The sequence below is a fragment of the Gossypium arboreum genome, chromosome 5, assembly GCF_025698485.1.
Source record: "Gossypium arboreum isolate Shixiya-1 chromosome 5, ASM2569848v2, whole genome shotgun sequence".
NCBI classification, from domain to species: Eukaryota; Viridiplantae; Streptophyta; class Magnoliopsida; order Malvales; family Malvaceae; genus Gossypium; species Gossypium arboreum.
The window spans coordinates 12,701,065-12,721,809 of NC_069074.1; the positions used below are offsets into that span (position 1 = coordinate 12,701,065).

The 20,745-nt window shown below is 34.4% G+C and overlaps 1 protein-coding gene across 1 annotated transcript; it reads right to left on the bottom strand.

Moving 5' to 3' along the window:
- Nucleotides 1-14,300: 14,300 nt before the first annotated feature.
- On the bottom strand, nt 14,301-20,242 carry LOC108453332 (uncharacterized). The gene is made up of 10 exons (XM_017751369.2): nt 19,754-20,242; nt 19,362-19,405; nt 19,035-19,152; nt 18,783-18,909; nt 17,727-18,325; nt 17,033-17,309; nt 16,668-16,947; nt 16,268-16,432; nt 15,155-15,613; nt 14,301-14,894 (listed from the first exon to the last, which is right to left on the bottom strand). Exons 1-10 carry the CDS (start codon nt 19,950-19,952, stop codon nt 14,607-14,609), a joined length of 2,556 nt encoding a protein of 851 aa, XP_017606858.1. The 5' UTR covers nt 19,953-20,242; the 3' UTR covers nt 14,301-14,606.
- Between the last annotated feature and the right edge of the window lie 503 nt (nt 20,243-20,745).

Below are 20,745 nucleotides of genomic sequence, written 5' to 3' on the forward strand. Positions count from 1 at the left end.
CGTACCTTATATTACATATTATAATATAATATATGAAAAAAAAGGTCCGAAGTTACTTGTTAGTTTACCTCGATTCGACGTGTCCTCTTAGATTCGATTTAAGACAAGGAACATGCTACAAAACGGTGTACACCGTAGATGTTGCTCCACTTCCAACTGGCATCGCGTGTGAAGTTGGACTTTGGTATGGATTCAAGAATCCGACAATTAAGAGAAGCTGTCACCTAAATAAACAAAGCATGACCCATTTCCTATAGTCGATTATAGGATACGATCTACTATTATGACATACTCATTAAAAATTTTAGGTTAGAAATCATATTTATAAAAAATTATGTATAAAATCAATATAAATCTAGTTGAAATAGTAAAATTAAAGGTTTAGAAAATTTGATATTTTAGATTCAACTCACTGTTTACAAATTTTTTCTTGATTTATTTTGGGTTTTAATTTTAATTTTAATAAATTATATATAAAATATTTTTAAAAACCATAATAATATTTATTTTTAAAAAATATTATTTTTCTTTTAACTTATTGTTTGGTTAATTCTAGACAATGACTCAATCAAGCATTTGATATTTAATAATAATATATTTTCAGACGTAAAATCGTATAAAAAATAATTTATGTTTATATAACTGATGCGGAGAAAACATAAAATATAAAGTACATAGTCAACAATACACCTTAATGGGAAGCCTCATCTTACAGGATGGAAGCAAAGTACCTAATCATTGTGCCAAGAAAGAAGGCAAACAGACAACGCTCTACTTTCCAGATGAAGAATCAGTTGCCAAACCTCTGCCACCATATTATTTTAACTGATATGCCATTTGTAATCCAAAACAAGGTTAATTGCACAAGATAGCATGGCACAGGAAATGCAGTCAGCCAATTTCAAGAAACCTACTAAAAGTGGGTCCATGAATATACAAAAAGCAGCAATGAGTGAGGGGTTAACGTGACTTTGGTCTGTTTGGCTGGCATTGATTCATTCATTTCTTCTTGCCTTTCATCAGATCATCATCTCCCTCTCATTCTTTTTCTTTCTTTTTAAAGTAAAAAGGGTGAAAGGAGAGGAGTTGCAGTTGCGTAAGAGAAAATTTACCTAAAATTGTTACATATCTTCTTGATTTGAATTTGCTACAAATATAAAAGTTCATTATACTATGATTCACTTTTATCCGTCTATAAACGAATTAAACCTTCCATTAAAACAATTCTCTTAAAACCTGAATCTTATTCCATTCAAATTTTTCATAACATACATTCTATTTTTACCTTAACCATTCAAATGTAAGTTACACCTTGATTAGAACTTTAAAATGCATGTCTCCTACAATTCTTTAACTCCATTGACTCAAATTAGATCATTCCAATATCAATGAATGATAAGGACACTTCCTGACTTCATCATTTATGACCATGATGGAAAACAGAGGCATCCTTATATAAAGTAACCAAATTTAAAAAAAAAAAAACAAACGTTTAAACAGTAAGCAATCATCGGCAGGATTCGTTGATCCTCAAAACGTGATTAAAGATACCAACTTACGTCTCCAACAGGTTTAAGAGGACATTTTTTGCCTCCCTAAATTAATGGTTTTTAGGTTTTATTTAATAGAGCCAAAAATAAATTAATAACTTTTAAGGGTGAAAAATAAAAATAAATTAAAAGGATAAAGAATTGAAAGGGTGGAAAGTTAGAAAAATGGAAAATGTAATTATTCTTTTTATAAGTGTATTTTGATAGGAGAGATGGAAGAAAGGGAAAAGTTGAAAATTAGAAAATTAATTTTTTTCCTGCCTATTATTTGTAGAATTGAAAAATGAAAAAAATTTAAAATATATAATTTTGAATTAATATTCAGATTTTTTTATTTTCTCTTCTCTTCTCTTTTCAATTTAAAAGAATTAGTTTTTATGCATTAGAATAAAAATAATCTTCCCTTTTATTTTTTTTTCCAATCAATCACACTTAAAATTTTTTTATTTTTTCACTTTTTCACTCGCTCTTTATATTCCTCCAATTTTTCACCAAACCAAATACACTTGGCAAAAGTGATGAATTGACTTGATCCCAACCAAAATTCCATAAAACATGTATGACTTGGAGACAATATGCATCTACTAAAGACTGAACTCTGGTATCTTCCTCAGCTTTCTGTTGATTCCCCTATATATCTAACACTAAATTCTTATTAGTATGACAACAAGCCAAGCCAATTTAGAAATATTTAATAAAAAAATAGAATTAAACTGAAAATATAGGAATCCGAAGCTTAGCCCGCACAGTTCATGCAACCACCGTTTGAGGTAGACTTTGATAGATCTAGGTTCAACTACCTTCAACCTGTTCCCCTTTCCCTAGGCAGCGTCCTCCTTGTAAGTAAAATGGAAATGAAAAAAATATTACCGCGCCATGTTGAGCCCAGGTGAAGGAACTTTGACATTTTAGCATGCAATGTTTTCTTATTAGACTATGTGGTAGTAGATGCTTTAAATTTTTTGTTTTTCTCTACTTAGTTATGTGATCCTCTGCATCGATAGTGGGTAAGTTGAATGAAAATATTGGAGTTTATTGTTGCATGTAGGTAGAGAAATGTGTTGCATTATAATGTTGTCAACTGCACTTTTGTCATTAAAGTTGAAACATTTTCCTACTAACTGGATGTGATATTTTGTGTCTCTCATAGATTGTAATTTCAGTTCTATATTATATATCTGCCTTTTCTGACCTATACATTTGTAATGACCCGATAGTTAGGAGTGTCGGAAAGTGCATTCTTGGAACTCCGTTTTCGTAAATTGGACTCGTAAATATTTTTAAAAAATATTTACGAAGCTAGTTGTGTAGTTAATTAGGTTTCGGTTAAAAGAATTTACTTGAATTAAAAGTAATTAGGTATAAGGACTAAATTGTGTATAGGGTGAAAGTTGAATTATAGATTAAAAATAAATTAAAGGGCCAAATAAGTAATAATACCTATATTATAAAAAGATGTTAAAATATGTTATGTTAATAATTAAGTAAATGTATATATATTATAATAATAATAATTTAAAGTATATTAAACAAATAGATTAAAAAATACTATACAAATTAGAAAGAAAAGAAAAAAGAGAAAGAAGATAGGAGAGAACGCACGGTCAAGGGCTCTAATTTTTCAAATTTCAATTGGTTAATCAATTTAGTCATTTTTCTTGTAATTTTTATGTTTTTAAATTCGGTATTTGGGATTATCCAACCCATGTTGAAATTTTAGCAATTATTAAGTTTTTAAGTGTTATCAATGTTGAATAATTTTAGTATTATGGATTAAATTGATAATTTTTTAAGCTAGAAATGAAAAATGATTAAATTATAGAATAAATTGTAAATTTTGAGTAATAGAGACTAAATTGTGAAAATTTTAAAATTTAGGGTTTAAGTGAAAATAGAGAGTTAAATTTAGTTTAAAGTGGAATTTGAATGAAAATATAGAATTAAATGTGAAGAATAAAAAATTAGTCTCAGTTTAGAGACTCAATTGGAATTTAGACAAATATTGAGTAAAAAATTAAATATTCAATATTCAATATGAAATTGAAATTTTATTGTATTGATGAATTTTAATTGTTTTAATTCCGTAGCTAACGTCATTCCTGAATTCTCGACTAAAAAGGGGAAAGATAAAATCAACATCGAATAGCTTGGAATTCCCGGTTTGTATTTCTATAATTCGAACTTAGTTGTTAATAGTTATAATTCAATTTTAATGCATATGGTAAGTGTTGAGGTGAGTAATTGACATTTTGATAATTGATTGAAATGGATTGAATGGTAGATACATATTGAATGTATTAATTATTGAATTGAAATGAATATATTTGTTAATGTGAAAGTTGGATATTGATTATTATAGATTAAATTTAATTTATGTGTATATATGTGATTATATGAAAAATTAGTATTGGATATTGGTTATATCTGAAATGTGAAATTAAACCCTATTAACTGTATCGGGTTGGGTCGGATATAGATGGCATGCAATAGGATAGGAAGAGTTCAGGGATTTCTTCAACTTCGAGTCGATGAGGCACTGAGTGCCAATTTACTTTGGTTTAACTGATGAGACACTGGGTGTCAAATTTATATAGCGCTGGGCGCAGTTACTACTTCGAATTTATCCGATAAGGCACTGAGTGCCAAACTGGTGTGTTGGTTGGGTTCGTGTATCCGTCCAAGTTTGAGCCGTGTTAATAGGGGTAATTAAATAAAACGATACTATGATTGATATTGGATGATATTGTATGTGAATTGAAAATGGGATAGTGATTTGAAACATGAAAATGAGATACATGAGTTATGTACTCATGAATTGGATATGGAATGAATAATGTTATTGTTTAAATGATATGTGGATCAAATTGTGAAAAGTTACTATATAGCAAGTGATGAGAATTGAGTATAGTATAAAATGATGTATTTATGAGTTGAGTATTGAATGGCTAACGCCAATGTACAAATAAATGTGGTTTGATATGTGAATAACTATTTATATAGCAATTGTGTGAATTGGGACATTGTTTAACAAATGAAATATGATAGCATATGATACTCATGATATTGGACATTAATATGTGCTTAAAATTCAATTGTGCATATTTTATTATCTTGTCTTTAAATATTCATATTATAGAAATACCACTGAGTTTTACTCAGTGTACGGTTTTGTTTTTCCGTGTACAGATTAGGTACTTCACTTTTGATCGCCGATTCAGCATCCAACAATGACCCCGAACTCAAATATGGTGATGTTTATCTTTTGTGTCGGCATGTACCTAGGATGTCTAAATGATAGTTATTTTGTGGATGCATTATAAATGTAATGTTGGTTTGGTATATACATATAAACATGTGTTTGTGTTTGAAGCCAAATTATGGCATGGTAAATTGAACCAAATGTAGATATGTGCATGTGAATTTAAGTTAATGTTTTAGGTAGATATGAGCTAGGCCAAATTGATAGATTTTGGCATGTTTATAATTTTAATTTGAATGATGCATTGATGATATAAATGTGGTACCAATGAGGGTACATTGGTTAGGCACCTAGGATGATTTTTTAGAATGTTTTGAATGTGTTTGATCGTGTTTTGAACAAGTTAAACGAATGGTTTTTGAGTTGTTTAATGCCCAAGCATGTAGAAATGGTAAATTTGTTATTTAAGGCACATTTTAAGTCTACACGGCTAGATACACAGGCGTGTGACTTGGTCGTGTGAGACACACGGTTAGCACACGGGTGTGCGAGGCCATTTCAAAGGGTACACGGCCTGGCACAGGCGTGTGGCTTAGCCGTGTGACTTAAGTCAGAGAGTTACACGAGCACAAACACGGGCTAGGACATAGCCATGTTCTCGATTTAATCTCAAATCATTTCTAAAGTGTTTTCAAACTCTCAAGGGCTTAATAAAGGACTCTATGCATGTTAATGATGAATTATTTTATTATTTTTGAAATGTTTGAAATGAATTATTAGATTACAATTACTCAGTAATGTCCCGAAATCCTATCCTGACAATAGATACGGGTTAGGGGTGTTACAGCATTTGTCCTGTAACACCCCCTACCAGTATTCCGAGCCTAGAATAGGGTACGAGGCATTACCAAACTTAATATGATCAATCATGTAAAAATCAGCCATAAAATTTCTTCTAAATTAAAAACTTTCATACATATGTTTAACGTCCCTTATATGGGCCTATGGGGCCCAAAACATACATTCAGAGTGGTTCGGGACCAAACTGTAAACATATGAAACTTTTGCAACACTTAGAAAATTTTCACACTTTGGAGAGTCACACGCCCGTGTTTTCAACCCGTGTAACTCTCTGTTTATAACTTCATCACCCTTGTCAGTCGTACACTTCATATAAATAACAAGAAACGTGTATGGGCTCATTTCTCATTAAATTTCTCATATATATACACAATTTCACGTTATGTAATCATACAACATAAATCAGCCATATCTCTGTAATCTAAATTTATTTTTATAACAACTTATCTTGATTTCATACTGTTTCATATTTAAGCTTAAATAACCAAAGTATTTGAAATATCATCTTTATACAAATAGTACACATGAGGTATATAATTCCATAATTATGAATAAACACATTTATCAAATATTTTCCATATTCATATACCAATGTCTCATGTCTCCATATATCAATAACCATCATTTTCATGAATTTCGAGTTCAATTTCATAATTATTTGTCTCGTGTTCAATTAATTCCATGTCGGAACTTTATTCATTAATACGTTTGAATTATCAATACATATGACAGTACATTCAAGATGAACAATTATATAATCACAAATGAATTCATTTATCAACCAAGTTCTATACTCATATCTTATCAACTCGTACTTCCAGTATCACATAATTCCATGTAACACTTACCAAACTTTGTCAAATTAGTGAACGTCTTACGGAATTTAGTACTTCGTTTACTCGATGTCATAGTTCAACTATGGTCTTACACATCTTCATATATCGATGTCATAGCCCAGCTATGGTCTTACATGTAATCACATATCACATATAGATGCCATAGCCCAACTATGGTCTTACACGAATCACATATCTCACTGATGCCATATCTCAGATATGGTCTTATACAGTAGCATATATCACACCGATTCCATATCCCAGATATGGTCTTATACGGAAATCACTTGTCACTTGTAACCGAAGCTACCACTATTCACTGATCAGGTAGCCGGAGCTACCATTTTTCATTGATCAGGTAGTCGGAGCTACCATTTTTCACTGATCAGGTAGCAGAAGCTACCACTTTTCACTTATCAGGCAGCAGAAGCTACCACTTTTCACTGATCAAGTAGCCGAAGCTACCACTTTTCACTTGTCATTTGTCCTTGATCAGATAAGTGTAGTCGAAGCTATTACTTATCACTTTCACTTATCCTTGATCAGATAAGTGTAGCCGAAGCTATTACTTATCACTTTCACTTATCCTTGATCAAATAAGTGTAGCCGAAGCTATCACTTATCACTTGTTGCCATGGTCCAACTATGGTTTTTTTTCCTTCAATTCATCTTGTCACTGAACTGAAATGCTCAATTTGATCATTTATTCAATTTTCATACTTTTACATTATTCACGATTTTATCATTAATACATATGAAATAACACATCATGAAATTCATAAAATTAACAAATAATCACTAAAATTTAGCCATATAAACTCACAAGTACAAATTTTGTATTATAACGATAATCATAATTTTATAATAAATATTCCACATAAAACATTATATCATTTCTAATCCAACACTTATCGATTATAATCGGGTATGTGTTTAATTTATACACGAGTCATTCATATATTTTTCGTCCTCCTCCTCTCCATCCACATCATTGGTATAAATAACACACTTGTAAGTAACCTTATCCATAATTTTCACTAATTACTTATGTGAATATTCAGACTATCCACCCGTGTTGTAATTACTAAATTATTTATATCTGGATCTACAGAACTCAAAATTAAGATCCGCTAATTTTCCATGAGACTAGACTTATATATCTTCTTACCATAAAAATTTCATGATTTTTGGTTGGGCCAATTAATACAGTTTATTCATTGAAGTCTCCCCTGTTCTGCTGTCTGACAGTTCCGACCCTTCTTCACTAAAAATTAATTATCTCCTTGTACAGGATTCGAATGATGTTCCCGTTTGTTTCTCTTGAAAATAGACTCATTTAGGATTCTAACCATATAAATTTAAGCCCCTAATTATTTTTATCTAATTTTTTATGATTTTACAAAGTCAGAATATGGGAACCCGAAATCATTCTGACCTTGTCTCACAAAATTTATCATATCTCATGATTTACAATTCCATTGCTTACATCATTTCTTCTATAAGAAACTAGACTCAATAAGCTTTAATTTCATATTTTGTTCATTCTCTAATTCCATTTCTACAATTTTTGGTATTTTTCAAAGTTATACTTTTGCTGCTGTCCAAAACAGTTTTAGTGAAAAATGTTGATTTCCATTTTGCCCAAAAGTTCACAATTCATACAATTCAGTCCTTGCTCAATTAACCCCTCAATTAAGATAATTTTCTCAATTATTACTTTTCCTAGACATTATAAGTTATTTCATAACTATTTAAATTTAGAATTTCTACATAAAACTCTACCTTCAAACTCTTTTACAATTAGGTCCCAAACATTCACTTTCTATTCAATTCTTTCAATAAAATCAGCATATAAACAATTTAAAGCTCTAATTCCATGCCAAATCATCATATACTTCCAGCACATAATCATAGCAACTTTCAATTTCTTTCATAGAATCAAAAACTAATGAATTTAACAAGTGGACCTAGTTGTAAAAGTCACAAAAACACAAAAAATTCAAGAAGTAATCAAGAATTGAACTTACCTGAAGTAAAAATATGAAAAAAACCAGCTTAAGGGAACTCTTCCATGGTGTTTTTGCTGATGAGAATGCAGAAAAATAAAGAGAAATCTGGATAATTCCATTTTAGTCCTAGCTTTATTAAGTAAATGTTGCAATTTTCCAATTTTGCCCTTAATTCTCCTTATTTTATTGTTGATTTCATGTCATTGCCGTCCAGCCCAAAGAGACCTTGGGTTTATTTTCCTTTTAAACCCTCTTTCTTTTATCATTTAAGCTATTTAATCATTTCCCACAATTTTACATTTAATACAGTTTAGTCCTTTTTGTTCAATTAACTATCAGAACTTTAAAATTTCTTGACGAAACTTTAATACTGACTTATTAACACTCCATAAATATTTATAAAAATATTTATGGCTCGATTTAAAATTCTCGAGGTCTTGATACCTCGTTTTCGATTCTAATTATTTTAATATTTATTTTTAGTACACTATTCACTACTTCAAAATTTTTCCTAACTTCACATTTAACTTATACTCACTAAATTAATAATATTTCCTACTCATTTGTCTGATTTAGTGATCTCGAATCACTGTTCCGACACCATTAAAAATTAGGCTGTTACATGTCCTATTTTTGATTTTTAGTAAAAGAACAAATTCTTTCTTGTGCTCTTCTATCTCATAGGCTTCTTGATGTCAAGACACCGTGCTCCTCTTTTTTTCTACCTTAATGAATTCAAATTTATTTTTGTAGAGTCAATGCACCACAGTATGCAAATTTTGACTACTGATTATTTTACAGAGGCTAGAAGAGATTTTCTTTCTATATACATAGATCATTATATTTTTATCAGAATTAATGAGTGCTATAAACTTATAATATGTTTTTAATTTTCTTGATTTAGCGTGAAAGAAAAAGTAAGTAGAATTTGATTCCTTTAAAGCTTTATGGCCGACCTAGTGTCACGGGACTAGATCTTTTGTCTCGCGATTCGTGCGGCCTTAGGCGATCCGTTCTTTCAAACTCGCCTAAGTCGGCATTTACTCAAGTGAGGATTCCTTAAGAGGTCATCCAAGGCACCAATTTGTAGCGCGGAAGCGATTTATGCTAAAAGAAGCTTACAAAGAACAACAGAAAGAGAGCACAAAAGGTGTTTGAATAAATGCTCTCAATATTCTCTTATTCACAAAGAATAATAAAACAATGAATGGAGTGAGTACAAATGTGGCGGAGGCTTTTTATTTATAGTTGAGTTCCTTCAAAACCGACAGTTAAGATTAAAATACATCAACAGACGAGATTCATCCTATCTCTTAAATCATGGGATTTACAAGATATGTCATATTAAATCTAATCTAATCTTTACAAGATATGATTCTATCAATCTTCTAAAATTAGTTACTAAAATAGTTTAAGTTGTCATATATTCATTATCGGGCCAACCCGGCTTCAATCTGACAGGCTTCTCCAACAGGTTACCAAATCGAGCCAGTTCTTGCCGGTCAAATGATCCCCATCTACACAATAGACCTCCATCGGATGTATTTGGTGCGATGGTCACGGGTTTTTCCTTGACACTAGTCTCTCATATCCCTCAGTAGGAGAAACCATAATCATAATAGCTCTTTGATAGCACATAAATAAAGAAGCGGAGAATGGAGAAGGGAGACTGGATCAGTAGCTTACAAGCACCAAAAGTCAAATATCTTGAATCCAAGGACATTAGGCATTAGGCATCTCCAATGCTGAAAATCTTGAATCCACTCATGAAACAATTGTTCTAAAAGAAAAAAAGAAAAGAAAAGAGGATTTGCTTATCTTATAATATGCATCTCATTACCATTTATTTGTAGAGAGCGATGTTAAGCATCAGAAATCTTTATAATCATTGTTTGTGACAATTCTTGCAGATGTTTTGAGGATGAGCATGCTAATCTACTTCAGTTTGACAATTTAATTCATTTGAAAATAGGGTGTTGCCAAAATAATATCATTCCTAGCATTCTTCAGCATTCACCTCATTTGAAACTTTTAATCATTGATGAGGTAAGTAAAGTAGTGACAATTTCATGATCACTTGGACTTGTTCATGACTTGATCACATATATTTTGTTTTATTCTTCTTCAGTTTCTCTCCAGCAATGAAGCATTCACATAGAGCCTTCAGAAAAGATCTTTAAGTGTTTGACATTGCACCTTGAAATGATAGAATTGGCTCGGATAAGATGACTATTAGTTTGAGAATGATGAGAGAAATTGGGCAAAAGAGATGATGGAATATGGTATGGTTAAGAGGAAGGTTTGGAAGAAAGAAGAAGCCGCATTGGGAATGATCGAATATCTTCGGATAAGGAAAATATATGATTGACTATAACTTCATTTCTAGATGACAAAGTCTTCAACAAATTGATGAATTGATGGGGTTTTCCAGGGCTTCTGCCCAATGCCATATTTTTTATTATGAAAATATTTAGGAAGAAGAATTCTCTTGAAGTGTTATTATTTATTAGGAAAATATTAGGGAAAATAAAATCTATATATTACTAAAAATAATTTGAACTAGTCATTTCCTTGATTGCTTGATTTCATTTATAGCACTTTCGAGCTTTGTATATCACCATCTACTTGAGCTTGTATACCACAAACTTTGTTTTGCTCCATGTATAATCCCATAGTAATTCTCAACGATGAATTAACCAAACTACACTCCTGGAGCCCCATATATAATTCTCAACAATGAATTAACCAAACACTACACTCTTTGAGCTCCAATAGTAATACACAAACTAACTATGAACTTATGTGTTCAAACCACACCCTCTGAGCTGGGAATAAAGGTAGAAAAAGGGACAGTTTTTATTAATACTTCAGTACCATTTAAGAAAACAACAAATGCAAATTATTCATAGTGACATTCCATGAGCGCAAAGCATTCAATTCCACAGGAGTTATCAGCTGCTTCAGGAGATTCATCCAAATTAGGGGCCTGGTGCAAATGGTCCAGAAAAGGCAGAACCAATTGCAGGTCCAAAACTTCCAAAACTAAAAAGTGGATAGTCCGGGGGGTGGACTTGCAGGTGGTTTGGTATGATTACAGATGATGGCTCTTGGTCATTACGCAAATTAAGTATTCACAGCAAACAATGAACCATCTTTGGCTGAAAGAAGAAAGAAACGAGATAAATAAAGTGTTTTAAGTGCATGAAAATGGTATCCATAAACTAAGCACACATCCAAATGATAAAATAATAATAATAATAATAATAATAATAATAATAATAATAATTGTATATCAAGGTAAGAACTAAGTTCTAGAAAAGGGTCGATTTAAGATTATTCCAAAGAAGATGGCAAAGAAATAGAACCAGATAAAATATGTGCTTTCACCACCAAATACATAATTGAGGACAGAGAAGATGGCCAATAGATAGACAAGGTCGGTGTTCCAATTAGGGATTGGTGATGCATAAGAAACTAGAGTTTGAGGATGTTTCTGTGTCAGCATAGAGCATGTGCTTTTGTCATGATCCATGAGCAAAGCTACCAGAAGTACTAGATCGAGATCAGAACGATGCGAGCACGAGAAAACCGAGTCACAAAATTATCGAAGTGTCCCAAAAGACTTTAGAAATTCGAAGAAGCGATAGATCCTTACAGAGGCGAGTAGAAGATTCCAGAAGCTCCAAAACTCTCCATCCATGTATAGCCTATATAAGTAGAAGCTCTCTCTGTTTGTACATCCAAACTAGCCGTTGAGTGATATATCTAAGTTCCCATGCTTGTCTAGACTAAGAAGGCATTCTCGAACTTCTCTTGTGTTCGGCCCGTGACAAATGATATCAGAGTTTTGAATTTGTCCTGTGGTGGTGAACGATCGCAACCGAGTTCAAGAAGGTGAGTGAGCAAGAGGATGGCATGGTGGAGAACCAAGGTGTTGTGAAGGACAAGAAAGGAGGCTCTAAGGACTTTGTGAAGATCATTGAGACCCAGATGGCCGAGGTTGAGCCCGCCATGAGTGATGTCTAAAGCTAGAAGAAACCAAGGATTCTCTTGAGGAGATCAAATCCGGCATGATGGAGTCCTAAGACAAACTCAAAGAACAACTTAGAGAAGAGCTACAAGAGGCCATGAAGAAGGCCTTAGGTGATATTGCCGAAAGTACGAGGCCCTCGAGGTGTAGGTGGAAGTAATGGATGGCGAGATCAAGAGGCTCAAGAATGAGCTTTCGAGTGCCAAGGCGGTCAAGAGTGGTGGCATGCTGATGGTATCAAGCTATAGAGTAGATGTTCCGAGGTCAAAGGAGTTAAAAAGGCACGAGGGATGCCAAATAGGTGGACAACTTCTTTTGGAGTGTCGAGCAATACTTTTGTGCCGAGATCGAGGAGGATTCCGTCAAGGTAAACACCGGTTTTGATGTACTTTAGTTGATGTTGCCTTGCTTTGGTGGTGTCTTAGGAGTGACGATGCAATGTGTGAAAGTGCAACCGTGGAAACTTGGGAGATTAGGCTGCAATTCTATCCGAATATGCGAATGAGGAGCCTCGATCGAACTTAGGCAGCTTACCCAGCGCAAAACAATGCGCGACTACGTGCGTAAGTTTTTGGAGTTGATGCTTCAAATTTCAAAATAGACAAAAGCGAGGCTCTATTTAACTTCCTAAATGAGCTACGCAATGAGCAAAAGTAGAGTTTCAGCATAGAGATCCCCGAAACATCATCCAGTCATAAATATATATATATAAACACATATATATAGTTACACTAATACTAAGTTTGAACTAAAATGACCAAAAATAACTTCAACCTTACATTATATTCAATAAACCCTAAGAATAATAATAATATAAGTTATTTGGCCCAGGCTATTTCCAGCCCCTAGAAAATGCACATTTATTTTATGACCAATCTTCATTCCCAACTTTTAGCAGTCTTATCTATCTCTTTTCAGACAAACCAAAATACAATTGACAATAACTTTGCTATTCTATACAAGCCTTTCTATGGTAGAAAAAACAAAACGAAATAGAACTATTGCAAGATATCGATAATGATTTGGGTGTTCTCAACCGCTACTGTTGAAAATAATACTGGGCATGTCAAGAGTCTGCGATTATAAATAATACTTGTATATATAGAGAGAGAGAGGGGTAGGAGATGAATGTTGTCAATATAATGCTTTCAAAATGTTAAGTAGAAGCAGCATAAAAAATGCAATCTAAGGAATGGTCCAGATACGTGATACTTCAAGTAGAAAGCGTAGGGGCAACCATGCTAAAAAGAAAGTCATTCCTCGGACTATAGAGTAGATTTCAACTTAGCCAGACGTGTCTACAAGAGAGATCAAATAAAAAGGAATATTTTCACCCTGGAAACAAAAAAACAGGACAGTGCGATACTGGCGGAGTTGAGGGGAATTGGCAGAGATATATTATCTTGGCCTTGAAACTTGAAACTGGAAGTTTTTTTTAATTCATGTAAAGATTAATACAAATTTGTGCCCTCATGTGAATCTTCCAATCTCAAAAACACCATGCCCTTGAAATCCCAGGACAGAAAAAAATTTAATAGCAAGGCATTTGCCTCTTTATTATATTTAACTGAAATAAAATATTTCAAGCTCAACCCAGCTTCTCAACACTTCAAGCCAGTATACTTCCATTATTTTTCTCTCAGTATAAAGGCAAATCTTAAAAACATTATGCTTAATTGGAGTGAGATCCGATCTATTAAAAATGCATATTTTACCCTGCTTAAAGAACGTACAGATAACGGACTGAATACATTCCACCCCCGGCGTAGAGAGTAGATTTAAGCTCGTCGAGACACCAGATAAGAAACATGATAATTTCAAAAAAAAAAAAAAGGCAAATTTTCACTATAAAAAAGGGGAAAGGGGAACAGGGAAACAATGAGGGGGAAAGAGAAGTGAAGGGCAACGTCCACTATCCCAAATTAGCACACTGTGTTCCTAAGTTAACATAACCAGACAATAAATAAGTAGAATACAACCTCGTGGCACAGGGCAGTAGCCATTCAAGGTCTCTTCAGACCCCTATCAACCATACATGTAATTATTCAATCGCACGAATGCCTTCGATTGGCCACTTTCAAACTCACTACCACGACCCTGAAAAACCCGGAGGTGATAACATTAGTAATTGTTTTGCCACAACTGTTGGGTCTGCTTTGATGGCTGGCCTTGAGACCCACTCAGGGATCCATCCATAGGGTTTTGCTGCTGATGGTCCCCTAATACTCCTGTTTGTGAATGGTAGAAATTTGGGTATCCAAGAGCCCCAAATTGCTGCGAAGGTTGTTGCCCTTGTCGAAATCCACCACCCTGCTGGTTTTGCCCCTGGAAGCTGTAATAATTGCTTCCAGGAACAGCAGACATTGTTCGTGAGCCAGGGCCATGAACCCACATGGCTGAATTCTCAGTCTGACCACATAAACAAAGAAAAGGAAGAGCTCACCTTAGATCCAAAGCAGCAGAAATTAAAAGAAAAAAAATATACAAATACTGTAGAAATATGTGAAATCACCCCCCAGGCTGGGAATAAAGGTAGAAAAAGGAACAAACGTTTTTAATACTTCAGCACCGTTTAATAAAAGAACAAATGCAAAATATTCACAGAGACATTCCACAGTAATAAGAGCAAACCATCAATTCAAATTAACATTGTTTGGTACGTTGATTACCTGTTGAAGCGACATCAAATGATTGCTGTCCTTGTACTGAGAACTCAGAATATCATCATAGCCAATGGTTGTGCCTGCAGGTGCTGTAGGCGGATTCAGAGGAAGTCCTCCAGGAATATTGGTAGAACTCCCAAACCCATAGCCAGATGCAATTGCAGCAGATTGAGGCAAACTGCTAACAGAAACACTATTTTTGTATTGGGGGAGCACTGCTGCCAGGGACTGAGGGTAGTTACTATTACCAGCAAATCCCTGCTGGAAAGCTGATGGCATATAAGTGTAACTTTGTGGCAAGAAAGGATAACTAATCATGTTGGCAAAATGTCCCAATGGAAGCGTAGGTTGGGAAAAAGGGTGCATGGCTAGATGCTGAGGAAGAGCAGGTCCCGTGGCAACACTGGCACTAGGAAGGGTCTGTGGAGTCGCCTGTGGTGCAGATATACTAGCTGCTCTCAGAGCCTGCAAATGTCCAAATCTATCAGGAAAGGAACAATTAAATCTTATCAACTATAGATATTTTCAGTTAGACTTAGAAAGTGGCCTTTTATTTTTCCTTTTCCCCAACCCCAAACTTATTATTGTTTACGGTCACTTGGCTTTTTGCTCCTTTTTCCTGACACTGACGCAAGCAAATAAAGAAACATGCAACAAAAGTAAATGCAGATTTGGTAGAACCAGATGCATAATTGAGGACAAAGAAGATGGCCAAGAAATAGACAAGGTCTGTGTTCCATATTAGGGATCAGTGATGCCTAGGAAACTAGAATTTGAGGATGTTTCTGTGTCAGCATAGAGCATGTGCTTTCGACACTAAAATTCCATCTAGTCATATATATAAGCAAAATAGAGCAGACTTGAAAACAGTAATACCAAGTTTCAGCTAAAATGACTAAAAATAGCTTTAACACTATAGTATATAAAGTTCCATATCACTTCAGTGAACTCTTGAAAATTTTCAAACAAACCAAATTCATATGTGCAGTAGCTCTTCTCACTATTCTATAGAAGCCTTTTTATAGTAGAAAAAGTAAAACAGAATAATAGTTGGTCACCAGTAGAAGTGCACAGAGAGCAACAAACATCAAAAAATCAACAAGGTAAAGCGAAGGGCACCTCTGGCATAGAAATTGTGGGGCCACTAATGGAAGAGACTGCATTTGTGTATTTTGTTGGCATTGACTGAGTCACAGGGAAGGGTGAATATGGAAGATCCGGCTCCCTTGCAGTCTGAACAGTTGATGTCAGCAAAGTGCTTGGCAATGAATTTGTATATGCTTGCTGCAAGGTAAACGTTATGGTAAGAAGGGGCACTCAAGATACTACAGTCAAAGAACATAGTAGGTCAATCAATAATTTCAAACAGTAGAACAGGAAACCTGGAACAATAAGTCGCAGCTATCAACCAGAAATTTCTATATAAAAGGAACTTTAAAATCAAACTCTAAATTATATGGTTTGAATCATAAGCTAGGAATAATGAAAGTAGTATATATAATCATACAAATTACATTACCATTACGCTTGAGAAGGGAGTGAGATTCTGCATTTGAGTGCTTGTCTGAGGATGAGTAAAAGCAGGATTTATCTGTTGAGCGTTCTCATAGCTATAACCAGATGCAGATGAAGGAAATGCATATTGGTTCCCTTGGGCAGCTTCAGAAGCATCCTGTTTCAGTACTGCTGGTTGAGAATCTTCAGTAGCTTCATAATTTCCAGTGTTGACAGTACTTCTAATTATTATATTTCCCTCTGCATTACTTCTGAGATGTTCGTCCCCATAATACTCGGGATTTCTGCAAGCAAAAATGTTTACCACAAATGTTCAAGGAATAAAGAGTAAAGCAAGGCAAATTAAAATCTTAAGATGCAAAAGAATACCTATTCTCGGAGTGCCCAATAGAAGAGATATCAGCTGATTCAGGAGCTTCATCCAAATTATTCTTCAAGGGCCTTGATGCAAATGATCCGGAAAAGACAGAACCAATTGCAGGTCCAAAACTTCCAAAACTCAAATGTGAACAGTCTGGGGTGTGGACTTGCAGGTGGTTTGGTATGATTACAGATGGATTATCCTCTTCAGATGATGCCTCCTGGTCATCATTATGCAAATTAAGTTGCTGCATATTCACAGCAACCGATGAAGAACCATCTTCGGCTGAAAAAAAAGAAAAGAACAAGATAAATAAAGTGTTTTAAGTACATCAAAATGTCCTCGCAGCTATCCATAAACTAAGCACACAAAAAAATGATCAAAAACTAACTGTATTACTAGGCAAGAACTAAATTCTAGAAAAGGGTGGATTTAGGATTACAATGTTTAGTGAATCACAGGTTAAAAGAGCGACTAAAATATGATATCTTAAATTGTGGGGGTGAGGGGGGTAGCGGGGAATTCAACAACCCTAAAACCTAAACATCGATATTGCAGGACAATCAGATATGGGTTGACTTAGAGAATTCCAAAGCTGCAATCACTGTCTGCCTTCATCGTGAGTGATGCATTCATGTAAAGAACTAGGTGACCTTAATCACGAATCACACAAGATTGAGCGACTTAAAGCACTACACTAACCTTCATCATGCTCAAAAGCATGCCTTTGAGGCTGATAGGAATTGGCATCCTTATGTAAGTTATTATCATAAAGAGATGAGCCTCCAGAATCATCCTCTTGTATATTTCTAGTTGAAATAGGAGACTCAATATGGTTACCATCAACAGTTTCGACAGGATCATCATCCACTGCCTGAGCTTCCTCTAACTCGGCTTTCAAGAGTTGGTTGTTTCTATCCACAGGCAAGTTAGATGCCTCTGCATACAATCCAGATTCTGCAGGTGCTTCTAAGATAGGGTTCACGTTAACAGCAGATGCATTGTCAATGGGGGGCCATTCATCACTTGGGGAACTATGCTGGTTTGTGGTGATATCAGGCTCGTAAGTGACTTCTGCAGAATGAGGTACTGCAAGATGCCGATTATTAACACTTTGATGAGGTGGGTTTGGCATGAAAGAAGCCTTGTTTTGTGGTCTGCCCATCTTCACAATATCAGCCATTGATACTTGACCTGGAGCCCCCAACCAAGCAGACTGGTATCCAGAAGGTTGTGAAGATGAAGAAATACCATCAACTAAACCTGCTGTGGTTGTTTTATGTCCGGAGATAACAGCTTCACTGCAAAACCCACATGAGAGGGAAGTAGGCAAAGCATAAAAAAACATATCATGATGGTTTACAAATCACAAGTACATTGTTTGTGAACCAGACAAACAGAAATGTCATTCCAAGATAGAGATGAGAAAAATAAAACTCAAGTCAACTAAATTGTCCTAAAACTTCTTTCACATGAAAAACAATTACATGTTTAGTGAAACACGCTAGGATGCCTCATGTCCACACACCACTTACCCAGTGAGGCTCAAAGGTGTAAATAAGTTAATGAAATTATAAATGATTTGGTATCAACCAATATCATGATTCTCAAGATTCGGTCAAATGCAGGCAAAAGCAAAATACTAATGCAGCAATACATCCCACTTAAGGTCATATAACTCAAATTTAATAGCAGCTTTTCAGCTCCTTAACTGGACTAGACAATGAAGAAATATAACCATTTTCTAACATGGATTACCTATGGGATGGCAGTCTCCATTTCATGTTGTTTCCTTGCACACCAGATGCAGAAGATGAAGAACCTGCATAAGCGTGAGTTCCATTTTCCCTCTTTTGAGCAGGTTTACCATGGAAAGGTCCAGACTCTAACCATGAAAAAAAAGGAGCACTAAATGGATGAGAAACCATCTAAAAGAGTCCCAAAACATTTTTTAACCAAGTAAAACCAGACTCTTCTTCAAAATTGCATAGAGCATGTTCACAGTCATACCATTAGAACTATAATTGGATGAGCCACCACGCCCCATATATCGGTCTGAACCACTCCTACCACCACGACTCCCAAGGTTGTTGGCACCACGAGACCTGGAATCAACTGTGTCTTTGCTCTGGAGTAGACCGGGAAACAAGTCAAAAAAGAAAACAGTAAGCAATATAACCATTACAAATGATTCTAGAACCTGACATGACAAACTGCAATTGTACCCTTCATTACTAAAATTATATAACGATAATGAAAAAAGGGGACATGGTAATCAAGGAAAACCCAACATCCGCATAAAAGCAACTATTCGGCATAATTTCCACTAGCACACACCTCTTTTTTCTTGTCTCGTTTGCTCTTCACCTCGTGAAAAGGATCTACACGTTCGATAGACATCTTATTAGAAACGAAATAAGAGTATCATTACAAGTGCAGAAACTTCATCAGCGCTACAGTTACGAAACAAAGCACCGTATATTTTCGCAATCAAACGAGTGTTACGAAAGGTAGGGTTTTACGCCAGAGGCATTCTCGTGACCAAACTAAAGCAGATTTTATCTTTACCACATTAAAACACCAAAACCCAGAAACCCAAGAGTTACCCTTTTGTATAATGAAGATAAAAATCCTTTTGATTAACAAAAACCCGGGAAATAAACCCATCAAATTGAGAACCAAAAAAAATATTTAAAAAATTAAAAGTGGAAAGAAAAAGGACGGGGAACCTTGAGAGAGGAGGCGATTGACGGCCTCGTTAGGGTCCATGTTACACTCTTTAAGCATGGCATAGATCTCGGGTTCGGGGCAGTTCACAATCTCCTTCAAGCTCTGGACCATCTTCCGAGACCCAGCCGGAATACCTGAAATTCCACTATTACCCTTCCCTATCCCATTATTTCCAGCACCTCCTCCTTTCCCGCTCATCCTCTCTCCGGATACCCCTCTCCGAAAACAGTTTCTCTTAGGTCTCTCTCAGATCTGAGGGAAAAAAAAAAACTATGTCGTGTACGTTACGAGTTTTTTGTCTTTCGCTTCTCTCGACGAAAAAAAAAAAAGCAGCAGGCAGCAGCGAAGAGGTAAAGGAAGGGATTATATCTCTTTAAAACTACGCTTTTATAAAAGAAAAAAAAACAAAAAGCTTTTTTCTCTTTGTCTCCGAAAACCCTCTGGGCGTAAGCCTCGAATTTTATTATTTATTTATTTATTAAAAACTTGTTTTCGCTTTTAAAAGAAAAAACCAAACAAAAGCCCAGTTATGCCATGAAATTATTTAATTAGATATTATATTATAATTGTTGGAATATATACTTATATTATACCTGTAATTTAAAAAATAAAAATAAAGCAAAAGAGAGTTTCTTCTATTCGACTTCTGACCTTTTTTTAATATTAATAATAAATAAGATAAAAAATGAAAAAAATAAACTAATCTCTCTCCATTAAGTTACAAAGTTGATGGGCTGGCTCATTCCCACAAATCTTCCACAGCCCAATTCATATTTTTGCTCTTCACTTCTAGGTCCCTTTAAGTTTTTCGCGCAGATCCATAAAATTCAAGAAGACCCGATTAAATTTGTTTACATTTCAAAGTTAAATAGTATTTAATAATTATTATGTACTTTCAAATTTAATAATAATGAATACATTAACTAATTAATTAGTTATTTTTTTCTAAATACATTAAAAAGTGATTGATTCAAAACTAACCAATTCGCTT